General features: G+C 39.2%; 2 protein-coding genes across 2 annotated transcripts; one reads left to right on the plus strand and one right to left on the minus strand.

The window, feature by feature from the left end:
* Positions 1-303: 303 nt before the first annotated feature.
* Positions 304-14,512, minus strand: LOC114289713 (beta-1,3-galactosyltransferase 7). Its single transcript, XM_028233487.2, has 11 exons — positions 14,212-14,512; positions 13,805-13,904; positions 13,589-13,647; positions 13,262-13,473; positions 13,108-13,171; positions 4,098-4,170; positions 3,877-3,997; positions 2,482-2,569; positions 2,255-2,380; positions 1,771-1,880; positions 304-1,013 (listed from the first exon to the last, which is right to left on the minus strand). The coding sequence occupies exons 1-11, from the start codon at positions 14,361-14,363 to the stop codon at positions 865-867; spliced, it is 1,254 nt and encodes a 417-aa protein (XP_028089288.2). The 5' UTR covers positions 14,364-14,512; the 3' UTR covers positions 304-864.
* A 478-nt stretch (positions 14,513-14,990) lies between these two features.
* Positions 14,991-26,811, plus strand: LOC145793571 (uncharacterized). The gene is made up of 4 exons (XM_082876430.1): positions 14,991-15,044; positions 20,033-20,219; positions 23,879-24,540; positions 26,791-26,811. The coding sequence occupies exons 1-4, from the start codon at positions 14,991-14,993 to the stop codon at positions 26,809-26,811; spliced, it is 924 nt and encodes a 307-aa protein (XP_082732556.1).
* The last annotated feature ends 939 nt before the right edge of the window (positions 26,812-27,750 follow it).

Consider the following 27,750-nt stretch of genomic DNA (forward strand, 5'->3'; position numbering starts at 1 on the left):
ATTAATAAATCATCAAGTCAATTAACAATTTTTAATAATGTTATAAATATATTTCAATTAATAATTTAGGTAATTTTATTATTGTATAGGAGAGCAATTATGAATTTTATTTTTTTAGTTAATTCTATTAAATAAAAAATACTGACAAGGAGATATTTATAATTTTTCAAATCACAGGAAACAGTCTGTACTTTAAGCAAATCTCATAAGGTGTATTTGTAATTTATTCTATCTAAAAAATGTTTTAAAAATTGAAAACTTACTTGGTTATGAGTCATGAAAATAATTTTAAAATGATTTGTATTTTTTTTTTTTTGTAATTAAATAAATGGATGTGAAAAAAAATTAATTGATTAATGTGTAGAATGAAAGAGGAAAGAGGAAAGAGGAGAGAGAAAAAACAATTTTGAAAATAATTTTCAAAAGCGGTAAACCAAACATATTTTTTAATTTTTCAATCCAAAATTAATTTAAAAATTAAACCAAACACAATCTAAAACATTTCAGGCAACTTCTGTATGACACAAAACAATCACTGTGCATATTTGGAATAATTACATTTTCACAATTCCCAGCCAATTTGAAAGAATTACTTGTATAAGGGAGATACCAACAAAAGTAAAAAGAAAGAAAGAAGGGCCTCCCAACTTCTTCTCTCACATTGATTGTTTTTGTGAGACAATTCTGTGTCTCATGGACCAAAATTTGCTTTGAAACTCGATGGTTATGCATAGAAAGGCATTGTCATGGCAAATATGTATGAACTTGAACTATCTCAACTCTCTCAGATTCCGGGTAGCTGAATGAAAAAATGGTTTCAGTCCTCCCAGTTTGCCAAAACATCACCCTCCTGTCGGAATTACTTTAGAACAGAGGACTCCAGACAGCGGCCTCCCCTTCACCACACCTTTCGTGAACGACTTTCATTTTCTCCACAGATTTGCATATTCCGCTACAGCTCCAATCAAACGACGCAATGCATACATTACCCGCCTGTGCCTTCCACTCACAATCTGCAATGTGGCAGTAATATGAATAGAAGTTAACGAGAGAAACTGCACTTAAAGTAAGCAATATACCAACAAAAAAAAAGAAAGTGATTCTAAACAAAAAACATTCAACACAGTAATTGGATAATGATACTGGACTGCCTGATATCTGCAGTTCTATTGATGTCGGAATTTTTTTCGAATAACATACTTGAGAAGTTCATAACACTATTTTTGTTGAAATTTGTATCAGATCTGATCCGAACTATAACCCATGGAGCATCCACATGAGTTATTTGATAGACCTATGTATTTAAAATGATGGGATATATTTTGTATGAGATAAAATGGTTGTAGACAACTATACTACAACCCGTATCCTGTATATGTAGAAGAGTAATCCTCTCTTTGTGATTCAATCTCCCTAAGATTGCCATCATCACCAATGCCGCGTATAAGTCATGGGATAACTCTGGTAGCCAACCCGTTGATTTGAATGTACCGTTATATATTCATTGGAGGCTCATAATCCAATCAGTGATTTGGGCTTGTGGGTTATTGTTTATACTTAAGGTATTTCATATACCTGTCATTTGTTTACATTCACTTAGAACCAAATCATTTTGGTTTAACAACAATCTCTCAATGAACTTTGAGACTGAACAAGCACCAAATCAGTTATACCCTGACCAAGGGTGATTGTTCTTCCATTTGTTTTGTTTTTGGGGACTAGACCTTTCAAGACACCAGTGAGTTGAATACTATAAAAAGACAGTAGTACCTGGTGGAGTCCCACAGCACATACTGCGCTCATCAACATGCTCAACATCAAGACCAATAAACCATGAACCAAGCGACACGTCTTCATTGGCATACTTGTGCAATATGGGCCTGCAAACAATCAACAAGAGTTTTAGCCGTGTCTAAGAACCAAGAAGATTATATGGTGTGAGAAGATTGTCCAATTTAAATTACCAAATATTCTTATAGCCATATCAGCAATCAGTTAATTTTGGTAGTTCTAAAATGTCAAAATTCTGACTAACTTTATGCATTTATTTATGTATTTATTTTAATAAATTCATATCCATTTTCACTAATATCACAATCTGAAAGTCAAAAATTGTTGTTGATGCAGGCACACAAAACGTAATATTTGTCTCACCATATAAGAAAATGCCCACGGGCTCATAACACTTTCAGGATAAAGTAAATGAGATTTGACAGAAAACAAACTGAATAAACATTACCAAACAGATCCTTACTGATTAATTGAGATGTAAGTTGCCAAATCCTTTGAGATAGCATAAATCTGCCCAGTTGCGTGTCTGAAGTATTTGTTGCCTACCTCTCCAAATTTCCAGTACTCTGGTTCATGGTACTTAACGGTCCTAGAGAACAGTACAGAAGGGGTAAAATTTTATAAATATATATACATATAAAAACACTACTGCTGGAACACGACTAATCAATATTAAAGTTGTAGGATTACTTTTGAGAAAGAACAGGTCCAGATTTCATACACCCAATGTATACTCTGGACTTTGATCGGTGACGAGCAAGAGTTGCAGCCAGCATGCCTACAGAAGTCAAACATGTGACAAAATTGACTTAGTGATTGCCAAATTTTCTGCTCTTTAACCCATTTATGTTTTTTTTTTTTTTTTTAAAAAACTCAAACTTAAGCAAATAGTGTATGGACAAACTTATTCCGAAACTAAGGTAAAACGTGGTTGACAAACACGTTTTTCTTGAAATGCGTTATTGCTACTTGAAAGTTGAATGTAAACACTCAAGGAAAAACAGTAGTTCAGATAGTGTTATGTGTTAAGTAAAAAATGTGGTTAGCAATCATACTTTTATATGTAAAAAACATAATGAATTGTGTTTGTACACTATTTGTCAACTTTGAACCCAAAAAACAAAATCGAACAATCGTTAAAGGCCCCAAATTTTCACTAATGGATGGAAAAGTGAAGTAAGGAAGGGAAAACATATAGAAAAGAAAATGCAAAGATGCAGTGTATACCCAAATTGACATGGACATCGTCATCCACTTTAACATAGAAATCAGCAATCATACTTTTATATATAAAAACATGATGAATTGTATTTGTAGAAGGGGTGCAACTTGGGCAGGCTCAACCCGAACAACCTAAACCCAACCCGAATTTTTTTAGGACTTAGACAAGATATTTTCAAATTTGGTACGGACTTGGACAAAAATTCAGAAACCCGAATTAAATTTAGACAGGCTTGGGCAAAGACGTCAAACAACCCGAACAACCCAAATTATACATATATAGATATATAAAAATATTAAATATACATATAAATTATTAGTCATTACATGATATTAAAGTAATTTAGATTATTAAATCATATTTAATATATATTATTATATATACAAATAATATAAAATCTTACTTTTTCTATTTTCACTCATAAATTGTAAGGACTACTATAGCGGCATCTCTTACATTATATAAATTATTTGTTCTGATGGTATTAATGATTTTCTATAATAAAAAAATATAAATAGAGTCAAATTTTAATAATTTAATAATGTAGCTGCAAAAAAAAAAAAAAAACTAAAATTCATTTGCAATTCAGGCAACTCAGACAATTCAGGTTTAACTCAGGTCGGGCTTGGGCAGACAACTTCGGGTTACAATTCGGGTTTGGACATGTCTTACCTTGAACAACCTCCTAATCCGACCGAACCTGCCGGAGTTGCACCCCTAGTTTGTACACTATTTGTCAACTTTGAACCCAAAAAACAAAATCGAACAATGGTTAAAGGCCCCAAATTTTCACTAATGGATGGAAAAGTGAAATAAGGAAGGGAAAACATATAGAAAAGAAAATGCAAAGAGGCAGTGTATACCCAAATTGACATGGACATCGTCATCCACTTTGACATAGAAATCAGCATCCCATTTCGCAACTGCTGTGGAGAAGAAAATTTTGGTTTTTGCAGGCAATTCATGGTACCCTTCGATGTGTTCCTGCAAGATAACATGAGAACAAAGGTTGAGAAAAAATCACAGTGAAATATCGAAAGCACTGTAGCATATACAAGTAGCAATTTCATATGTGCATCGTTACCAGCCTGAGGAAGTCCTTATGCTGATCATCTTCTGAATCAATAGCTCGATCTAATATGCTGTTAAGTGTTGCACTGAACCAATCAAAACATTCATCATTCAGCATACTTGTCATTCATATGCACACAGGTCCTTATATAATGCAAATATATTTTGAGTAAGGACCCGCTTTTTCTAAAATTACCCAACAAAATTTTAAACATTTCTATTTCTCAAAACAATACTACAGATATTGTCGATTCAGCAGTAAAATGAATAGAGCTCACACAATATTTCTCGAACTTCAAAATGTGGCATATGGACCACACAACATTTCTCACGCAATAGGACCAAAATAATATAAAATATAGATATTTCTTAAGATTCTATTCCACCTCCGCCACGTGGCAAGGCCACATCATCCCCACGTCTACATTTCAAAAAACCACGAGTCGACCTCAAAATGTGGCATGTGACCCAATCACATCATGCCACAAAGACCAAAGTATGAGGCCTAGCCACCAAGGGGAGCTCACCCACCTCTATCACCTCGATGAGCAGCGGCAAGAGGTCTGCTCATCCTTCCCTATCGCCAGCAATGAACAACTTGTTAGGCAATCTTCACAGTATTTAAATTAATTAAATTCTGTTGTGTACTAAACAACAACCAGAATATAAAGAAATAAAGAAAAGGAGAGAAAATGTTTGATTACAAAAATCAAACTTGAAATAAAAATATATAAATAAAAAACAGATTTTATTTTGTTACAAAAACAAAATTAAAATCTGAATAAATAAACAAATAAAAACAACACTGAAAGTAATTAAATAACTTACTTGATTTAATTTCTTCGAATTATTTTTCTGATCAAGTCCAGTGTTTAACACTGTGTCCTTAAGACAGATTCGTCCTCTCCACGGTGCTTTCAGAAATTGGACGTCTATCTCTCAGGATGAAATGATCTACCACAAACAATAGCAGCACTACTAATTGTTTGCCTTACGAACACACTAAGTGTTTACACTCTTTCTTTCGGAAATAAAATGCAGCAAGATGAAGAATAGAATTAACAGAGATGAAATACGAAATTTCTGAATGCAAAACATCAAATGAGGGTGGTCCTATTTATAGATGTGAAGGTGGCTCTAGGATTTGAATTAAACAGGTATGTAACTCTTGGTTTTGAATTGAACAGGTATCATACCTGTTGGGTTTTGAATTCAAACAGATTTGAATTAATTCAAACAGATAGTAAAACGGGAAGGGCCCTGTTTGGGTGTGCATTAATTCCAAAACAGTTTATTTCTGTTTGAAACCGGGAAGGGCCCTGTTTGGATGAACAAAAAATCCAAACTAATTTAATTTGAATTCTGGATTTTATTTTAATAAAAAATAAAATTAAATTCAAATGTTTTTGGCCCAAAAAGATTAGAAGCCCAACCACACACCACACACCACGCACCCGCGCCCAAGCCCAGGCCCAGCCCAGCCCGACCGGACGGACGGCGGCGGCGGCGGCGCGCGCGCGTGTGGTGATTTTTGGGTCCAATGGGTTTAGCCCATTTTGCCCATAACCTCTCCCTCTAAAACACTTGGGTACCCCTTGGGGCACACCCCAAGTATCTCACCCTAAGCCTTATAAACCCTTTCAAAACCTCCCACCAAATCAATGTGGGACAAGCCAATTTACAACCTTAAGGAATTTCCACCAAAACTCCATTTCCATGGAGCACACTTTGGCTTCAATTTCCCATTCACTCGGAAATGGTTTTGAGCAACCAAATATACCACGTGAATCACAACGCGGCATAGAACGCGTTACCACTTTGACCCGAGTAAATCGACACTCGGGGCCCACCTAAAAAATAGACCGAACTTAGGAAAAAATTCTGGTTTTATCCAGAATTTTATAACCATTTCCAACAATCCCCCACATGAATGGAATTTGATGACAACGGAAATGCAACAATATGCAGACTTTAACGAAAGAGTATAAGTCGAAAATATCTTGCATCAGGATAGGTAGTTTTCGGCTTTGAACCTTCCCTAGTGATAACCTATCGGACTTACTGGCTAACCAATGGACGCGATGCCTTGAATTGTTCAGCCGTTTGTGTAAGCCAAGACAATAGATTTCACACAAAATATCTTCTAACACATCGTGGTTCTCACTGTTGTGTTCATTTTGGCCTTGAACGCACCTGGTTTTCATAAGTGTTTCTAGAGAATTTTAGCCTCTTCATTCTCGTAGAACCGGCCCCAGTTCAACACTCATATAGGTGATTCTTATTGTGAGTATCTTCTTATACTCATCTTGATTTTATGTCGTAATCAAGATATAAGTAATCATTAAAAGCAAAGCTTATCCTTATACCCCTGCAGACAACATTTGTTGCAGATATCACTCTCATCATAGGAATGGGTAGGAATTTTAATCTCTTGGTGATTTCTGGCGAGCCATACATAACTTAGTTGTCCCTTTGAACTTAGTTCTTGGGATCTCCAGTCATATAAGTAGGGTTACCATTATGACGACTCTTATGTAATAGGCTTTAATCCCATCCCCTTCGATGAACTATACACTAGCTCTTTTGTCAAACCTTTTGTTAACGGATCCGCAATATTCTCTTTAGATTTTATATAATCTATTGAGATTATTCCGTTTGACAACAATTGCCTTACGGTATTATGTCGACGACGTATATGTCGTGACTTACCGTTATACATGTGATTCTGTGCCCTGCCTATTGCAGATTGACTATCACAATGAATGCAAATAGCTGGCACAGGTTTTGGCCACATCGGAATGTCTTCTAAGAAGTGACGAAGCCATTCTGCTTCTTCACCGGCTTTGTCTAAAGCAATGAACTCGGATTCCATTGTGGATCGTGCGATGCAAGTTTGTTTCGTGGACTTCCAAGAAACAGCAGCGCCTCCTAGAGTAAAGACATATCCACTAGTGGATTTTGAATCTTTAGTATCCGATATCCAATTGGCATCACAATAACCTTCGAGTACTGCTGGATATCGAGTAAAGTTCAAACCATGATCACGAGTAAATCTTAGATATCTAAGAACTCGAATGATCGCTTTCCAATGGTCTTCTCCAGGGTTACTAGTGTACCTACTCAGTTTACTGATAGCATAAGCTATATCAGGACGAGTACAATTCATTAGGTACATTAGGCTTCCAATGATTTGGGAGTATTTTAACTGAGACACTGCATCACTTTTATTTTTCGACAAATAAAGACTGATGTCTACAGGTGTTCTAGCTAAATTCAAATCATCCTTGATAAATTTATCAAGAATTTTCTCAATATAATGAGATTGAGATAATGCATATCCGTCAGATGTTTTAGTAATTTTCATTCCTAATATAACATCTGCGACCCCCATATCTTTCATATCAAATCTTTTGTTAAGCATCTGCTTAGTTGATTTGATCATGTTTTGACTGCTTCCAATGATAAGCATGTCATCCACATAAAGACAAACTATGACATATCCTTGGTCAGTGTTTTTAACATAGACGCATTTGTCACATTCGTTTATCTTAAACCCATTAGTAAGCATTGCATGATCAAATTTTTCATGCCATTGCTTAGGTGCTTGTTTTAATCCATAAAGGGATTTTACAAGTCGACAAACTTTCTTTTCTTGCCCTGATACTACAAACCCTTCGGGTTGTTCCATATAGATCTCTTCATTTAGATCACCGTTTAAGAAAGCTGTCTTAACATCCATTTGATGTATTTCTAAATTAAACAACGCTGCTATAGAAATAAGCATGCGAATGGATGTTATTCTTGTCACAGGGGAATATGTGTCAAAATAGTCCAGACCTTCCTTTTGTCTGTAACCTTTAACAACAAGTCTTGCTTTATACTTATCAATTGAACCATCTGCTTTCATTTTTCTCTTGAATATCCATTTATATCCAAGAGGTTTAGAACCTGGTGGAAGATCCACCAATTCCCAAGTATGATTCTGCATAATGGATTCAATTTCATTATTAACAGCCTCTTTCCACAAAGGTGCTTCAGGACCTGTCATTGCTGCCTTAAAGCTTTGAGGTTCATTTTCTAACAAGTATGTCAGAAAATCTGGACCAAAGGATTTTGATGTTCTTGCTCTCTTACTTCGTCTTGGTTCATCATTAGTTAAATCCTGTTGGTCGAGACTATTACTAGTCTCTTGTGTTTGATTGTCATTAGTCTCTTGACTTTGTGTACAATCATAAGTTCTTTTCTGTGAACTTAATTCTTGTCCTTTCTTGTAAGGAAAGACATGTTCAAAAAACACAGCATTCCTTGACTCTATAATAGTGTTCACATTTATATCAGGTATATCTGATTTATAAGTCAGAAACCGATATGCACTACTATTCTGAGCATAACCAATAAACACACAATCTACTGTTTTTGGTCCAATCTTAGTTTTTTTAGGAACAGGTACTTCAACTTTTGCCAAACACCCCCACACTTTTAAGTATTTGTAGGAAGGTGGTCGACCTTTCCACAATTCATAAGGAATGCTTTTGGTTTTCTTGTGGGGTATTCTATTAAGAACATAATTAGCAGACAATATTGCTTCCCCCCACAAGTTCTGTGGTAAACCTGAACTTAGTAACATGGCATTCATCATTTCTTTTAGGGTTCTATTCTTCCTTTCAGCAATTCCATTTTGCTGTGGAGAATAAGGGGCTGTAGTTTGGTGAATAATGCCATGTTGTGTACAAAATTCATTTAATGGTGCATCATATTCACCACCCCTATCACTTCTAACCATTTTAATGGTTTTACCAAGTTGATTTTCAACTTCTGTTTTGTAGAGTTTAAACATTTCTAAGGCTTCATCTTTGCTTCTAAGTAAATAAACATAACAATATCTTGTGCAATCATCGATAAATGTTATGAAATATTTTTTGCCTCCTCTAGTTTGAATAAATTTTAAATCACATACATCAGTATGAATTAATTCTAGAGGTTCGGTTTTTCTTTCAACCGATTTAAATGGAGCCTTAGTTAGTTTCGCTTCTACACAAATTTCACATTTATGATTAGGATTAATTTCAAACTTTGGTATATAATCTAAACCAATTAATCTACGCAAAGCATCAAAATTCACATGTCCTAATCTACCATGCCATAAATTTGACTCAAGAATATAAACAAAAGATGTGTTATTCTTATTCATAGCAACTTTCGGTACAACTGTCATTACATTTAACTTAAAGAGACTATCACTCATGTATCCCTTACCAACATACATACCACTCTTTGTTAATACAAATTTATCAGACTCAAATACAAGCCTAAAACCATTTTTACTTAACAAAGACCCAGAAACTAAATTCTTCCGGATGTCAGGTACATGCAGTACGTTGTTGAGGGTCAGTTCTTTCCCTGATGTCATCTTCAAGATTACTTTCCCTTGTCCAGCCACAGTAGAAGTAGAAGAATTTCCCATGAAAAGTTGTTCACCATTTGCCGCCTCATTGTAAGTAGTGAACATCTTCTTGTCCGCACATATGTGACGAGTTGCTCCAGTGTCAACCCACCACTCTTTGGGATTTCCAACCAAGTTAGCCTCAGACACCACAGCAGAGAGGTTGATGTCATTCACTCCGTCAGAGATGTAATCCAATTCTGTTACATTGGCCTGATTGGTGGTCTTCTTACTTGTACTTCCATGATTCTTTTTAGGGCGGCGGCAGTCAGAAGCTCGATGTCCAGTTTTGCCACAGTTATAGCATTTTCCTTTGAACTTCTTGCTACTATCGCCTTGTTTAGGACCATCTCCAGTAAACTTTCTCTTTTTGTTATGTGGTTTATGAACTTGTTCAACCACATTTGCCTTGGACTCAATGGGATTTTTCCCATTCCTCTTTTCAGCCTTTCGGTTATCTTCTTCAATTCTTAATCTTACAATCAATTCATCCATAGTCATCTCTTTGCGTTTATGTTTTAAATAATTTTTGAAATCTTTCCAAGCCGGTGGTAACTTTTCCACTAAAGCTGCGACTTGGAATGACTCGCTAAGAGACATACCTTCTGAATGGATATCATGCAAAATTATTTGAAAACTTTGAACTTGAGATATTACCGTTTGGGAGTCTACCATAACAAAGTCCAGAAATTTACCGACGACAAATTTCTTCGTGCCGGCATCTTCTGTCTTGTATTTCTTCTCCAAAGAATCCCACAATTCTTTTGCTGTTTTCAGAGGACTGTATACATTATACAGCATATTGTCAAGGCCATTTAGGATGTAGTTTTTGCACAGGAAATCTGAATGTTTCCAAGCATCTACAGCGGCAACAACTTGCCGATCACTTTCACCCTCTTTAAGTGCTGGAGCCTCTTCATGGAGAAACCGGGCCAAATTAAGAGTTGTAAGATAGAACAGCATCTTCTGCTGCCATCTCTTAAACTCGGTACCATTAAATTTTTCCGGTTTTTCTCCATGATTGATTGGTACATGAACATGGTTCTGGATAGGGACCGATGTAGGTGTAACAATAGGAGTACCACTGCCAGATGCAGTTTCAGTTGTAGTAGCCATAATCTCTGATTACAAAAATCAGAAAATATTAAAACACAAATTAATTTTCTAGTTACTAAAACCAGAAAATAATTATAACAACAAAATAATTTTATTTTCCTTGTTACTAAAACTAGAAAAATAAAATATAACAAGAATTTTCTGTAATACCAAATAATATTCTGAATTGTTAATGACACCAGTATCGTACTACTAGTTGTTGTCAAAGAAAAGAGACAGTATATTACTACTATCTGTCAAATAGCATAAATCACTATTTGTTTTTCCAACCAGAATATTAATTTGAAATCACAGAAAATTAAATACAATGAAGATACCCAAAAAGGAATCTGTCTTAAGATTGTTAGGCAATCTTCACAGTATTTAAATTAATTAAATTCTGTTGTGTACTAAACAACAACCAGAATATAAAGAAATAAAGAAAAGGAGAGAAAATGTTTGATTACAAAAATCAAACTTGAAATAAAAATATATAAATAAAAAACAGATTTTATTTTGTTACAAAAACAAAATTAAAATCTGAATAAATAAACAAATAAAAACAACACTGAAAGTAATTAAATAACTTACTTGATTTAATTTCTTCGAATTATTTTTCTGATCAAGTCCAGTGTTTAACACTGTGTCCTTAAGACAGATTCGTCCTCTCCACGGTGCTTTCAGAAATTGGACGTCTATCTCTCAGGATGAAATGATCTACCACAAACAATAGCAGCACTACTAATTGTTTGCCTTACGAACACACTAAGTGTTTACACTCTTTCTTTCGGAAATAAAATGCAGCAAGATGAAGAATAGAATTAACAGAGATGAAATACGAAATTTCTGAATGCAAAACATCAAATGAGGGTGGTCCTATTTATAGATGTGAAGGTGGCTCTAGGATTTGAATTAAACAGGTATGTAACTCTTGGTTTTGAATTGAACAGGTATCATACCTGTTGGGTTTTGAATTCAAACAGATAAGGGCCCTGTTTGGGTGTGCATTAATTCCAAAACAGTTTATTTCTGTTTGAAACCGGGAAGGGCCCTGTTTGGATGAACAAAAAATCCAAACTAATTTAATTTGAATTCTGGATTTTATTTTAATAAAAAATAAAATTAAATTCAAATGTTTTTGGTCCAAAAAGATTAGAAGCCCAACCCAACCACACACCCGCGCCCAAGCCCAGCCCGCCCGGACGGACGGCGGCGGCGCGCGTGTGATGATTTTTGGGTCCAATGGGTCTAGCCCATTTTGCCCATAACCTCTCCCTCTAAAACACTTGGGTACCCCTTGGGGCACACCCCAAGTATCTCACCCTAAGCCTTATAAACCCTTTCAAAACCTCCCACCAAATCAATGTGGGACAAGCCAATTTACAACCTTAAGGAATTTCCACCAAAACTCCATTTCCATGGAGCACACTTTGGCTTCAATTTCCCATTCACTCGGAAATGGTTTTGAGCAACCAAATATACCACGTGAATCACAACGCGGCATAGAACGCGTTACCACTTTGACCCGAGTAAATCGACACTCGGGGCCCACCTAAAAAATAGACCGAACTTAGGAAAAAATTCTGGTTTTATCCAGAATTTTATAACCATTTCCAACACAACTTACCAAGAAGAGGTCAATTGTTTTGTTACTTTGTCACCTAGGCTAGGAGCACGGCCTAGGATGTTCATTTGGGAACACTAGAGGATTGTGGTTTGTAAGCTAATGGATCATCACAGTTACTTAGCTCGTCCCCCAAAGTAGTTCACTCTGATCAAATTATAGAGGTCACTTACATTGTCACCTAGGCTAAGAGCAAGACCTAGGATGTTCACTTGGGAACACTAGAGGATTGTGGTTTGAATGATAGAGTCAATGGATCGTCATGGCTACTTAGCTCGTCCCCCAAATCACTTTGACTAAACTTACAGAGAGATAGGTTTTGACAGAGATATGTGATATGTTGGACAACATATCATACCTACCCCAGCAGATCTTAGGATATGATCTCTCATGTTTATCATACGTACCCACTGTCATCCCCTGATACATACCCCAAGATCTGAGCATGGCAGTGAGTGGTGGGAACCTACAGATTGTCAACCGAAGGAGAACAACTTGTATAGGGTGAACTGTCCTCCATGGCTCAACCCTCCAATAAAGGTGATTATACCCTTGCATGGACACAAGCAAGCCTCATCCCTTTGGCAAGCTCAAGTACTCTCTCCCACACGACTGCCTCCCTCTCTCTGTCTAAGGCTGCCTTCAGTGATCTCCAACTATACTGGCCTACCATCGATCACCTCACCATCATCTTTCCACAATCATATTAGTTGTATCTGGTCCCTCAAGTAGTTGACTTTTCATAAATCCACACAGGCAAAAGCAAAGGATCCAACTTCAAAAAAACATATTATTTTGCCCAAGAATTTCTATTGTTTTCAAACAATATTATTTGCGAAAAGATGAAGACTTGTGATTTACCTATGGCCAATCATGAACCGGATGATAATTCCCTTCTCTTGTTCCAATTGAAGAAGCTTCTCCCCTACTCAAACCCAAAAATCCAGTCAGGAAAATTCAAGACCAAACAAAGCCATAAAATTAACATCTGAGGAAGGACATTATTATTTATTACCTCGAGGCATCCAAGTCCGCCTAACAGAATCACGCCTCTTTCTACTGCTAAAAGCAGTATTTATCCCAATAACTACGAATGCCTTCTTTCTTGGCAAGCCCTCGTGAGATGGGGTAGAGATGGCATCGGACCCATTAGACCTACCCATCTCCTGAGAACTTCGCGCAGCAGCCAATTCCATTTCGAGCACTGAAATTGACTTGTCTAGTGCTCTATCAGACCACCCAAAAAATTAAATTAGCATAACAACGCAAATTACTAACACCAACTTCAATTAATAACATACATATAAACAGTGAATTTTGAAAATGAGGAGTCGAAACTCACTGAATTGCTTTCTGGGTTTTGAAAACCTCCTCCATTACATTCCCATCTAGTCCAGGCTTCTGTCAGATTGAATTTAGAAAAATATTAATAATTCAATATTATACGTTTGTGTTTTTATGTGCTTTTGGAAAATGATTCAACATAGCATAGACCAAAACAACTCAAATAAATTCAATGTATTTATAAAAATTCAGTGTCTAACACACACACACAGACCTTCTCAGTCTTGCAGTCTTCAGATATGATCTGCAACTCTTCTTGATCATGTCGACGCGTCGATATCACTGGACCATTAGATTCCAATGGAGCCCACAATCTGTGAAAAACCCAAATCACATTCACATCAGCTACCAAATACTACTACTACTAACTAATCTCAATCTCACCAAAACAACCATGAAATGCATAACATAGGTATACTACATCTGTTCTAACTATTCTATTACATAAATGCCTACAACACTTTGTCACAGCCTTTACATTTCAAATTTCAAATCTTTATAGCTTCTTCAGTTTTTTTTTTCTTTCTTCTTCATCTACATTTAACATGTAATCATCGAAATTCAAAACCCTATTGCTTCAAAATTTAGAGAAGAAGTTGAGAGAGAGAGAGAGAGAGAGACCTGTTTGTGATGAGCATACCGATGAAAAAGGAAAAGAGGGAGAGAACAGGAATCCACTTTACAGAGACTTTCCCACTGTTTCTGTTCTTCATTGTTTCTCTTTTAGAGAGAGAAAAGAAAAGGTTTGATGGAAATGTATACATGGGGTGCATATATAGGTATATTTACAGAGGAAGAGGAGAGAGAAAGGAGCTCTGCGACCACAGAGGCATGACAGAAGAGGGAACAAGAGGAAGAATGGTAAGCTGTTTTATTGGGACTTGTTGGGAATATTATTTGGTGCTACTAGGGTAAATTCATTTGCCACCCAATTTGGTATTTGTTGGTTAAATTGTAGTATTTTTGTTAAGTTTTTGGGAGAGAACTTGACACATGTGAAGTGATAATTGGTATGTGAAAGATTGTTTTTAAACCACCAAATAATCACATGAGCATAATTAATTTCATTTTTTACCATTTAATTATTATTAACTATTATTTTATTCATAAATTTTTTTACCATTTAATTATTATTAATTATTATTTTATTCTTAAATTATTAATTTTATGTTGCGTTTAAAGTTTTGATTTTAGCGGGCTAGTTTGATATCATCATCAAAAATAATTAAATTAAATTAAATTTAAACAATTTAAAATGTATAAAATAATATTACCAACCAAAAAGTTGAACCATTACGGCTCTCCCATAGAGCATCTTCAATGGAGCCATCAAAACTATTATTTAACAATAGTGTCAAAACTATACTTGCTAAAACTATAATTTGGCAAGAGTGACAAAAATGGAGTATCTAAGAGCATCACCAATGGTTGTTGCTATATTGGGGTTGCTATTGGTATAATTTGGTAATGAATAGTGTTATTTTGTCAAATTATAGCAATGGTGCTTTAATGGTCATTTGCTATTTTTGACAAATCTCAACCAACTTTCCCTCCAACTTTGTAGGTGTTGTTTGGATATAGGTTTTTTGTGATTTTATTTTTATTTATTTTTTGTCTTTTGTGACATTTTTTTACCTGTTTGTTAAAAAAATTATATATTTATATTATTCCCAACTAGACAAATATAAAAAATTAAAAAAATGAAAAATTGAAAAAAATTATATATTTATATTATAATGTCTTTTTATTATAATAAAATTATCTTCATTTAATATCAGCTAATGTATTTTATCTTTTTATTGCGTTCATTTGAAAAATTTTATTTATTTTTTTGCATTATACTTTATTGAAAATATTAAATTATAATACAAATTAGTGAGCTTTATACATTGAAAAAATAATATTATATTGTGAAGTACAAAATACTCAAAAATAAAAACAACAACATGAAATTTAGGAAAGTTTAGGAAAGTTTAATAAAGTTTCAATAAAGTTTCCAAAATACTCAAATTAGTGAACATTATACATAAAGTTTCAAAAATAATATTACATTGTAAAGTTTCGAAGTTCAATAAAGTTTAGGAAAGTTTCCAGATCTACCCTTAACAATTTGAGAGCTTTGAAACTTGAGAGAGAGAGAGAGAGAGAGAGAGAGAGAGGGCTTCAGATGAGTGAAGATCAGAGGGAAGGTCAGAGGGAAGATCAGAGCTTCGAATGAGTGAAGATCAGAGGGAGAGAGCTTCGGATGAACTTCGGATCAACTTTAGATCAGTGAAGATGAACTTCCAACCCTTTTCAACCCTCGGATCAGTGAAGATGAACTTCGGATCAGTGAACTTCAACCCTCGGATCAGCGAAGATGAAGATGAACTTCAGTGAAGATGAACTTCAGCCTTCATCTTCAACCCTCTTCAGATCGAAGGCGTAGCCCCCATCAAATCCAGCTATTTTTCTTTGGATTATTTGAGATTACCTCTCATTAATCTTGCTCTTTCTACGCTACTCTGTCTCCGAAGAGCAATCTGTGGCCTTCCTTGGAACGAGTTCCTCATCTTCGTGGTGGTGACTCTTTACACTTCTAACCATTTCCAACCTGCTCCAATTCTTCAGCCCCGATCTCCTGCAAATTTGCAGCAAAAAAAATTCATATATTGATGAATAAAACTTCATGAAATTAAAACTTCTGTGGCCCTGCTCTCTTTTCTTCTGTGGCCCTGCTCTGTCTTATTTAAAATTTCTGTGGCCCTGAAATTCGTATATTGATGAATAAAACTTCATAAAACTTCTGTGGCCCTACTCTGTCTTCTTCTCCGAGAGGGGGGGTCTGGGAAACATAATTAAATAATACACTTGTGTTGGCAAACAACTTCCTTTATAATGGATTATTTGAGAAATTAATGGATTATTTGAGAAATTAATTTGAGATTATTTATGTTCGTTTTCCTGAAATTTTTTAAATCTGTTATTGAATATTCATGTTCATTCTGTCTCTGAAATTAATCTGTTATTTTTTAAATCTGTCTCTGAAATTCTTGTTCATTCTTGTTGAATATTGATGAATATTGATGAATAAAACTTCATGAATATTGATGAATTTGTTCATTCTTGTTCATTCATGAATATTGATGAATCTGGAAAATCCCAACCGAAAGGGAATGAGGGAATGAGGGAAGAGAGAAAACAGTTAATTTTGGGTGACTTGGCAGATTTGGCAGCTGCCAAAGTAGCTGCCAAATTTAGCACTTGATTTGGCAGTTGCCAAATTTGGCAACTGTTATAGCATGCCATTGGAGAAGCCAAGATTGCCCAAGCTGCCATATTATGGCTTTGGCAGCTGATTTAGCCATCCATTGGAGATGCTCTAATAGCCTGCTATTCTACTTGCCAAAGATAGCAGATGCCATTTTTATTCTTAAATTTGGTAGGTTGAATAGAAGCTGCTAAACATGCCACATCAGTAAATATGAATAGATTTGTGACTCCAAATTCAGTTGAAAAAACAGAATTGAAACAATAAAAAACTTCCCAAATTTCAGAATCAATTCCCAATTTTCAAAAACAAACTGAAATTTGAAATATATAGCCAAATTCACAAATTTCACAATAAATTTCATAATTTCACAATAAATCTCACAAATTCATAATCAATTTCTAAATAAATTTCAGCATTTCAGAATAAATATGAACAAATTTCAGAATCAATTTGAGAATTTTAGAATCGCACAAATCGAAAATCAATTTTAGAATGACACAAATTGAAAATCAATTTTAGAATCACACAAATTTCAATTTGGGAATCAATTTTAGAATCCCATAGCAAATTTCAGAATCAATTTCACAAATTGATATAAATTTCATAAACAAATTTAACCGAAAAAATACCTAGAATGGGTTCGAGGACTTGACTAGAATTAATTGTTTTCTTCAACCGACTAGACTGGTTTTGGAGATCGTAGATCGATGATCAGTTTCAGGACAAAGAAAGAGAGACATATCGGAGTGGTTTGTGGACACAGACAGAGAGATAGATTGGACAGTAGACAGATCGCAGACAGAGACACAGAGAGAGAGAGAGAGTTTGAAAGAGTGAGAGTGAGAGAGAGAGAGAGAGAGGCTGAAAAGGTTTGAAGATAGAGAGAAAAAGACAGATCAACGACTTTAGATAGATCGGTAGTGCTGATTGCTTTTGAGCTCAAACACAAAGGCATAGAGAGAGAGAGAGAGAAAGAGAGAGAGAGAGAGAGAAAGACGTTTCCACAAGGGAGGAGGAAAAGAGAAGAGGAGAGTCAGAGTCAGAGTGAGAGGGAGAGTGAAGAGAGAGAGAGATAGAGAGAGAGAGATAGAGGGAGAAGCTTCATGTATGGAGGAGAGTGAGGGAATAAGATAGTGAGAGTTAGAGTGAGAAGGAGAGTGAAGACAAAAGAAATGGCTACGGACGGTGAAAGACAAAGATGCTTCTAGAGATATAATCTCAACCGTTGGTTAAGGGTAGGTGGACGATGGGGATCTATGTTGGAATTGAAAACAACCATTTCTGTTTGTCTTAAAAAATATATATAAATAAATAAATAAATAAATTACAAACAACAGCAATGTTATGTTTTTGGGTGGAATGAATTATATTTGTCTAGTGATATGTTTTTTGATGGGATGAATTATATATTTTTTGGTGGGGTGAATTATATTTAATTTTTAGTGATATGTTTTTTTGGTGGGGTGATATGTAGCGAATTATATTTGCAGTGATATATTTTTTGGTGAGGTGAATTATATTTATTTATTTTTTATATTTGTCTAGTCGGGAATAATATAAAAATATATATTTTTCTACAAACAGTTAAAAAAAGGTCATAAAAGACAAAAAATAAACAAAAAAAAAAATCACAAAAAAATTTATATCTAAACAACACCTACAAACTTTGAGGAAAAGTTGGTTGAGAATTGTCAAAATAGCAAATGACCATTGGAGCACCATTGCTATAATTTGGCAAAATAGCACTATTCATCTATACTATATATTAAGCAAAAGGGGTTTTTAACCCCCAAGACCTGTGGGAGCTTCAATATGCCAATTCTAATTTTCTAATTTTTTATTTTTTTTAAAAAAAAAAAAATTAACCTCAGCATATTTATTAACTTCTCTCAACCTACAAGACTTTTTGACTTCTCTCATATTTACTGCAATACCTTTTCCAAAACAAATAATTTGTATATTCAAAAAAATTTAAAACAAATATAAATATCTATATCTATATCTATATCTATCTATTTATTTTTATCTATCTCTAACCCACAAGTTTTGTGGGAGTTTCAATATCTAAACCTTAATTTCTTAATTTTTTTGATTTTTTTTTGAAAAAAAAAGCTTAGCACTTATTAAATTCTTCCAAATCTTTTTAACTTCTCAATACACACACTTATTTTAACTTTTCACATACCTATTGCAAACAGTGAGTCTCCTTTTTGTTTTCTCCTTCTTGATTTTTCACTTCTACACTTTCAACTTCAGTGACCAAGTATGCAAACAGTAAGTCTTTTTTTTGTTTTCTCCTTCTTGACTTTTCCTTTTGTTTACTGTTTTAATATTATAGTTAGATAGCGCATAAAAATATTTGTGATTTGTCTAGCGAATAAAAAATTATAATTTGATTTTTTAATATGATTGAAATTAAATAAATATAAACCCTCACAAAGAGAAAAATGTGATTATAATTAGTTAAATGATTCTTTTTTTTAATGTGATTGTAATTAGTTTAATAGTTCTTTTTTTTCATTTATTTATTTTATTATAGGAAAAATATGATGTGATCGTAGTTTGTTCAATTGCTCTTTTTTTTAATATGATTGTTGTAGTTAGTTCAATGATTTTTTTTACTATTTTAATTTTATTTTTGATTTTTTAATATGATTAAAGTTAGATAAATATAAACCCTCACAAGAAAAATGTGATTATAATTTGACATGTATAAGCCCATAAAGGCCACGAATCACCTATGGCCCATCACTTGAAGCCCAGTGCATAACCCAGCTGGTGAGGTCCAGGACAACTAGAGTCCAACATGGCATAAAGAGCCAATGACATTATGACACACGGCAAGAGAAGGACGAGCCACATCAGCAGACAAAAATCTGTAAAGTTATTGCCACTACACATCACCATTAATGCAGCCCATCACAGCATTTATTATGACAACACCTCTCCGCCGGAACAGGACCACCTTACCCTAAGCAAGGTAAGCTACAGCATAGGCTTTCGGTAAGGAGAGCAGGTCGGAAGGGACAGCGAAATGATTACCAAAACATATAAGCGAATGTTGTAGACAATAAAAAGGTTAAGCTTTCTATCTCTAACCTCCCCCCATATACTCTACTTCTCTTCCTAACTTGATCGTCGGAGGGTTCACTAGGGGACTACCCCGTTCCCCGTTGAACTTGTTTGCAGGATATCCGGTGGGCTCGATCATTTGGGCTTGGGCTTGAGGAGCTTGGACCAGTTCGCTCCATTCACTGGGATAAACTGCATCAACAGTTGGCGCCGTCTGTGAGAATCGCTTTGCTCCTCACACCAGTTGTGTTCACTGTCGCCGGAGACCCCATTCCAACAACCTCTATCTCCTACTCGTCAAAGTGTATAGTCACGACTAGATCCATGGCTTCTCACAATAATGCTGCCGACCATCAAGCCGACCCCCCCAATCCAAACAACCCACCACAGTATTTTATCGAGCTTACCAACAGCATTAACCGCATGGCCGAGCAAAATCAGGACTTGATAAATGCTTTACTCTAAAAAAACCTTCCAATGCCTCCTCCACCACCTCCAGATATCCCTCCCAACCAAGAAAGAGCCCCGAGCTATACTGCTCCACAACTCCATCCACCCAACTTGGAAGGTTTGCAACCTCCCCACCCACATATAAATCCACCACCACCACCCCCACACCCGTCGGTCGTAGCACCAGCCCCTGAAGGGAAGGCCAGTAGCGTCCAGCCTCCATTGACTGACCATGGTGACCACGTTCCCCTCTGGGACGCTGAGCTCCGAGCAATGAAGCTCCAACTCCAAGGGGTCATGCAGAATATTCAGCATAAACCCTCTACCACGGCAAATTCACCATTTGTAGCCTCCATCTGGGATAAACCTTTGCCCGCCAAGTTCAAGATGCCCACCATTGACTCCTTTGACGGTACGACGGACCCAGTCGACCATCTGGAGACCTACCGTACCCTCATGATCCTCCATGCCTTCCCTGACGAGATCATGTATCGGGCTTTCCCCGTAACACTGAAGGGGTCAGCTCGACTGTGGTTCAGTTAGTTACTAGCGGACTCTGTCTCCACTTTCCAGCATCTCAGCGACTCCTTCCTCAGCCATTTCATTAGAGCCCAGCGCCAATGCCGCCCTGCAACCCAACTCCTCAACATCCGTCAGACCGAGAGGAAGTCGCTGCGCAGCTTTGTTACCCGCTTCAACACCGAAGCCCTACAAGTAGCGGAGAATGACGATAAGGTCATCCTCACGGCTTTCATGGCCGGGCTACGATCGTTCGATTTCCTCTTCTTTCTCTCCAAAAACCCCCCGACCTCCATGGCAGCCCTATTATCTAAAGTCCAGAGGTATATGAATGCCGAAGATTCACTAGCCGCTCGGCAGGATCCGATATCCAAAAACCCGACCCCTAGAGAAAAGAGAAAAGACTCGGAACCTAGAAACACCCAGTATAACAGCCAAACACCCCAATATACTGACCGACCTCCTCGTACTGACCGGTCGGCACCGGCTCGACCGCCCGGTCGGTTCGAGCGGTACACGCCCCTTAATTCTCCCATGGAACAAGTCCTCCACCAGATCCAACGGGATTACCCCCTCAAATGGCCCCTCCCCTCACTGACCCCTTCCAACCGGAAAGACCAGTCCAAATATTGTCGTTTCCACCAGGATCATGGCCACAACACTGATGACTGCATCAACCTCAAGGATCAGGTCGAGACCCTCATTCGTCAAGGGAGTCTCAGCCGGTTCACGGACACCCGCCCACAACAGGTTCAAAGAACCAAGCTCCTCAGAAACAACCGCCGGCGTATCCCACCCCGGCAGCCAGCCCAACCTAACCAAGGCCATGACTGCCCCCCACAACAGCCTCGACCCCCAGGTAATCCCCCTCCGCCAGTTGGTGAAATCCGAGTCATTTCTGGTGGCCTTGCTTATGGCGGACCATCCCGCTCCGCTCAGAGGGCAGAGCTCCGGAAGATAAGACAAGGCTCGGACAGAGCAATGGACATGGTAGACCGACCCTCCAAATAGCCCAAGCAGTGGACAAAGCCCATCACCTTCACGGACGCCGATTGTACTGGCATCCGTTATCCTCATGATGACCCTCTCATCATTTCTGCCCTTCTCTCCAACTATAAGGTCAGACAGGTTCTCATCGACAACGGCAGTTCTTCAGACATCATATTCCTCAGCTGCTTCCACTAGCTCAAAATTGGGGAGGAAAGCCTGTTCCCCCTCCAAACCCCTTTGGTCGGTTTCACTGGTGATCGGGTGACCTCCATCGGCTCCATCGACCTCCCGATCACCATCAGCGAATACCCACGGCAGACTACCAAGTTGCTCACTTTTCTTGTGGTCGACTGTCCCTCTGCCTACAACATCATCCTTGGTCGCACCGCCCTCAACGCTTTTCAAGCTGTCATTTCAACCTACCACCTCGCCATAAAGTTTCCCACCGACCAGGGGGTCGGGACAGTACGGGGAGAGCAGACCATAGCCAGGGAATGTTATGTCGCCTCACTCAAGGAAGTCAAGCTGAAGGAGGCCATGATCATTGAAGGACTTGACGCCCGAGATGAGGACGAGCTGGTCAGAGGCGAACCGGTGGAGGAGCTCGTTGAGATTCTCATCGATCCCACCAACCCAATGAAAACTGCTAAGATCGGCAGCCAGCTATCCCCCCAAGCTAAGGCCGACCTTACTGCCTTTCTGACCGAGCACAATGATGTATTCGTCTGGACTCATCAGATATGCCAGGCATCGACCCTTCTTTCATAACTCATCGCCTCAGCATTGAACCTCATTTTCGACCTTACCGCCAGAAGCAGCGCATCTTTCATCCGGAGCGCAATACTCTTATAGCCGCAGAAGTCGACAAACTCCTTGAGGCCCAATTCATCAAAAATGTCGACTATCCTAAATGGTTGTCAAACGTGGTCCTCATCCGCAAGAACAATGGCAAATGGCGACTCTGTGTCGATTACTCTGACCTGAACCGAGCTTGCCCCAAAGACAGCTATCCTCTGCCCCGCATAGATCTGCTGGTCGATGCCACGGCCGGTCATCAAATGCTCAGCTTCATGGATGCTTTCTCTAGCTACAACCAAATCCTGATGCACCCGTCCGATCAGGAACATACATCCTTCATCACCGACCGAGGTACCTACCATTACCGAGTAATGCCATTCGGATTGAAGAACGCTGGGGCCACCTACCAACGGTTGGTCAATGCCGTCTTCCATCACCAAATAGGTCGGAATATGGAAGTATACGTCGACGACATGCTAGTCAAGAGCAAACTCTCCACTGACCATCTGACCGACCTACGGGAGACCTTCGCCACCCTACGCAAGTACCAAATGAAGCTCAACCCAGAGAAGTGCGCCTTCGGCGTAGGATCCGGGATGTTTCTGGGTTTTATGGTCAGTCAGCGGGGCATTGAAGCTAACTTTGAAAAGATCAAGGCCTTGGTCGAGATGCAGTCACCCAGAACGGTTAAAGAAGTTCAAAGACTCACTGCCCGAGTTGCAGCCCTCAATCGTTTCATTTCCCACGCCACAGATAAGTGCCTACCATTCTTCAAAGTTCTTCGGCAAACTTTTGAATGGACATCTGAGTCCGAAGAGGCTTTTCAACAGTTGAAACAGTGCATGGCCAACCCTCCCCTCCTTTCACAGGCAATCGTGGGCGAGCCCCTCTTCCTCTACTTAGCCGTGTCAAACACCGCTGTCAGTGCAGCACTTATCAGGGAAGACGGCTCTGTCCAACGACCGGTCTACTACATCAGTCGGACCCTCAGGGGAGCAGAACAGAACTACCCACTGTTAGAAAAATTGTCCTTGGCCTTGGTCACCGCCTCCAGACGACTCCGTCCTTACTTCCAAGCCCATTCCATAGTGATCCTCACCGACCAGCCCTTGAAGAAAGTCATGCAGCAACCAGAACTTTCCGACAGACTCATGCAGTGGTCAGTGGAACTCAGCCAGTTTGACATCTCTTACTGACCCCGAACAGCAATTAAGGGGCAAGCTATAGCCGACTTCATCCTGGAATTCACTAATCCTACCCTGACCACTGCCTCTCCACCCCCACCAGCCCCCAACGAGCCAGAAGACCCTCATTCTTGGACTCTCAACGTCGACAGATCATCCCGCAGGCAAGGTAGTGGGGCGGGCCTCATCCTCACCGCCCCTGAGGGTGGTTATTTCAAATGTGCACTCCGTTTCCTGTTTGAAGCCAGTAATAATGAGGCCGAATATGAGGCACTAATAACAGGCCTTCGCCTAGCTAGGGACATTGGTGTTAGCCATATCCGAGTGCTCAGTGACTCCCAGCTCATCGTCGGACAAATCACGGGAGATTTCGATGCCAAGGAGGACACAATGCGGGCTTACAAGGATCTTTCACTTCCCCTTGTTCGCCTCTTCAATACTTTCCACATCAAGCACATTCCTCGGGCGGAGAACTTTAAGGCAGATGAGATGGCCCAATTGGCTTCCGTAGACCAGTCTGACCTCAGCAGTGGTGTCCGCCTAGAATACCTATCCCACCCCTCCATTTCCCCCGACCAGCATGAAATCCAATTCCTCCAAAATGAGCCCATCCCTTGGGCGTCAGACATCTTTCTATTTTTGACAATGGGGGAACTTCCAGACGACCAACAGCAAGCCGCCAAAGTCAGGGCCCGGTCGTCCAATTACATCCTCGTCAGCGGTATTTTGTACAAACATGGTTTCTCACGCCCTTATCTGCGGTGCCTCAATCCGACTCAAGCAACTTATGTGATGCAAGAAGTTCATGAGGGTATCTGCGGCAATCACTCGGGCGGCAGGTCTCTGGCCCACAAGATACTTCGCACTGGATATTTTTGGCCTACTCTCAACCAAGATATAGCTGACTTCGTGCTCAAATGTGATAAGTGTCAGCGTTTTGCCAGTATCCCTCGTGCCCCCTACTGAATTGATCACACTTTGCAGCCCCTACCCGTTCGCCAAGTGGGGGATTGACCTAGTTGGCCCCTTATCCACCGGCCGAGGCCAAACCAAATTTGCCATTGTCGCCATTGATTATTTTACTAAGTGGGTAGAGGCAGAACCCCTTGCCACCATTACCGAGCGGAACACAACCAAGTTCATCTGGCAGTCGATCGTTTGCAGATTTGGCATTCCCCAGGCCATTGTTTCCGACAACGGCAAACAATTCGACAACGCCAAGTACAGGAAGTTCTGTGCGGACCTCCAAATTCAACCACGTTTTTCTTCCCCCGAACATCCCCAAGCCAATGGCCAAGTTGAAGTCACCAACCGTTCTCTTCTAAAGATCATCAAAACCAAGCTAAAAGATGCCAAGGGGCTTTGGGCCGAGGAACTACCAAATGTACTTTGGGCTTACCGAACTACAGCACGAACTCCCACTGGGAAAACTCCTTTTCGCTTGACATACGGCGCTGAGGCGGTTATTCCGGTAGAAGTAGGTCTGCCTACCCTTAGAGTTTTACATCCGGATCCAACACTAACGGAAGAGCTCCGTTGGGCAGGCCTGGACCTAATTGAAGAACTTAGAGAAACCACTGTTGTCAGACTGGCCTCATACCAACAGAAAAAACGAACACACTACAACCGCAAAGTCCGACCAAGGGAGTTCGCTGTAGGGCACCTTGTCTTGAGAGAAGCAACCCTTGCTACCAAAAATCCGACCGAGGGTAAACTGGCACCCAAATGGGAGGGACCTTACATTGTGAAGGCCCGACCGCGTACGGGCACTTACCGACTTCAGGACATGGAAGGTCGAGATCTCCCCCACCCCTAGAACGCTGAACACCTGAAGCGCTACTTTCAATAAGTCCCAACTGTTGTATTGCTCAGTTGTTGTATTTTCTTTTTGTTTTGTTACATAATGTAAACTTGCATCGATTGAATTACACTAATCATGGCAACAATTCTATACCTTGGCTATCTATGTGTTGTCTCCATAACATTCTCATCTGCAGCACTTATTACAAGTCTTAGCTAGACCGACCGTCAACAGCCTCAGCCAGACTGAGCACTCAAAAAGCCTCAGCCAGACTGAGCATCCAAAGCCTCAGCCAGACTGAGCATTAAAAGCCTCAGCCACACTGAGCACCAAAAGCTTCAGCCCAGACGGAGCATCCAAAGTCTTAGCCAGACTGGACACTAAAAGCCTCAGCCAGACTGAGCACTAAAAGCCTCAACCAGACTGAGCACGAAAATGCCCCGGCTAGACTGAGCATTAAAAGCCTTAGCCAGACTAAGCATCAAAAGCCTCAGCCAGACCGAGCGTATTTCAAATGTGCACTTGAGCATCAAAAGCCTCAGCCAGACTGAGCATCCAAAGCTTCAGCAAGACTGAGCACAAGAGCCTCAGCCAGTTAAGCATCAAAAACCTCGGCCCGACCGAGCAGTAAGAGCTTCTGCCAGACCGAGCAAGAGGCACTCGACCTGCCTAACAAGTCTTAGCCAGACCGAGCGCCACAGCCCAAGGGTCAGACACAGGTTATTTTCTCCTCAGTCAAACCCTCACAAGTTAGCTCTCTCCTCCTCACAAACCACGCCTCCCTCCATGAACCATTAACTTACCTGAGCAATGTGGCAAACACACACTTGTAATTTTACTACATTTCACAAGTTTAACTTTACTCTGCATTGAGTTTTTATCAGAAGTTTAACTTTACTCTGCATCGAGTTTTTTATCACAAGTTTAACTTTACTCTGCATTGAGTTTTTTTATCACAAGTTTAACTTTACTCTACATTGAGTTTTTATTACAAGTCCAATTTCGCTCTGCCTTAAGGAGTCTACCCAGTCCTTATTACAGTTTCAATCCCACTCTGTCTTGAGGAATTCCTAAATGTAGTTTTTATCACAAGCTCACCACAAGTTTTTATCATATGTTTTCATCCATTTCAGACGCACAAGCAAAAACAGTGAAATGCACAACACAACTGAAATTTCATTTATCCACAAACTTTATACAAAAGTTCATTACAGCAAACTTTATACAAAAGTTCATTACATCAATTCAAAAAAAAAAAAAAAAAAAAACAATAACAAAAACAATGTCGATGCCCAGTCTTTTTCTCCTTTCTCCCCAGTTACTCCTCCTCACTGGAGAGGAGGTCTTCTTTTTCAATGCCCTCGTCCAGGGGGGTTTGGGCCACATCGTCTTCGCCAATCGTTACACTACTAAGGTCTAAGTCTGGGAGCAGCTCTTCAGCTCTACGTTTGAACGTCTTCCAGCCACTGTCCCAGTACTCAGCCATTTTGTGCTTATAAAAGTCTGACTGTTGGAAGCTTTCAATAACTTCTGCTTTAGTTCTTCCTCCAGCAGTCATCCTCGATGGGCCTGCCCCCCCAGATTCTTGCCTAGTCAGGCTACTCGCGACCGCGGCATCAACCGCCATCTGAAATTCGGTAGACCCTTTGAATTGTTCCACTGCTGCGACGCACAGATCGGGATAAGCCGCCCTTTCAGAGGCTGCCTTCGCCCTCTCTTCGTCCAGCTCTTTCTGCAGCGCTGCCATTTCCGACGCAGCCTTTGCCTTTTCCCCCTCCAATTCCTTCTTCAGGCTCTCCTTTTCCGTCGTCGCCTTCGCTCTCTCTATTTCCAACTCCTTCTGAAGCCTCCCCTTCTCCTCTATTGCCTTGGCGCGCTCGCCCTCCAGTTCCTTCTGGAGATCGCCCACTTTGCCATCGGCCTCATCTTTTTGCCTGACCAGCTCTTCATTACTCTTTATGGCCTCTTCATGTCGCTCGACCGCGACGGCGCAGGCTCTCTGGGCCTCCTCCAACTTCTTCTGCTCGCCAGCAAGTTGGAACTCGAGCGACACAACCTGGTGGCGTGTGCTCTCCAGCTCCACCTCAACTGCT

This window comes from Camellia sinensis, chromosome 6, assembly GCF_055761805.1.
Source record: "Camellia sinensis isolate YWXY chromosome 6, ASM5576180v1, whole genome shotgun sequence".
In the NCBI taxonomy this organism is placed as follows: Eukaryota; Viridiplantae; Streptophyta; class Magnoliopsida; order Ericales; family Theaceae; genus Camellia; species Camellia sinensis.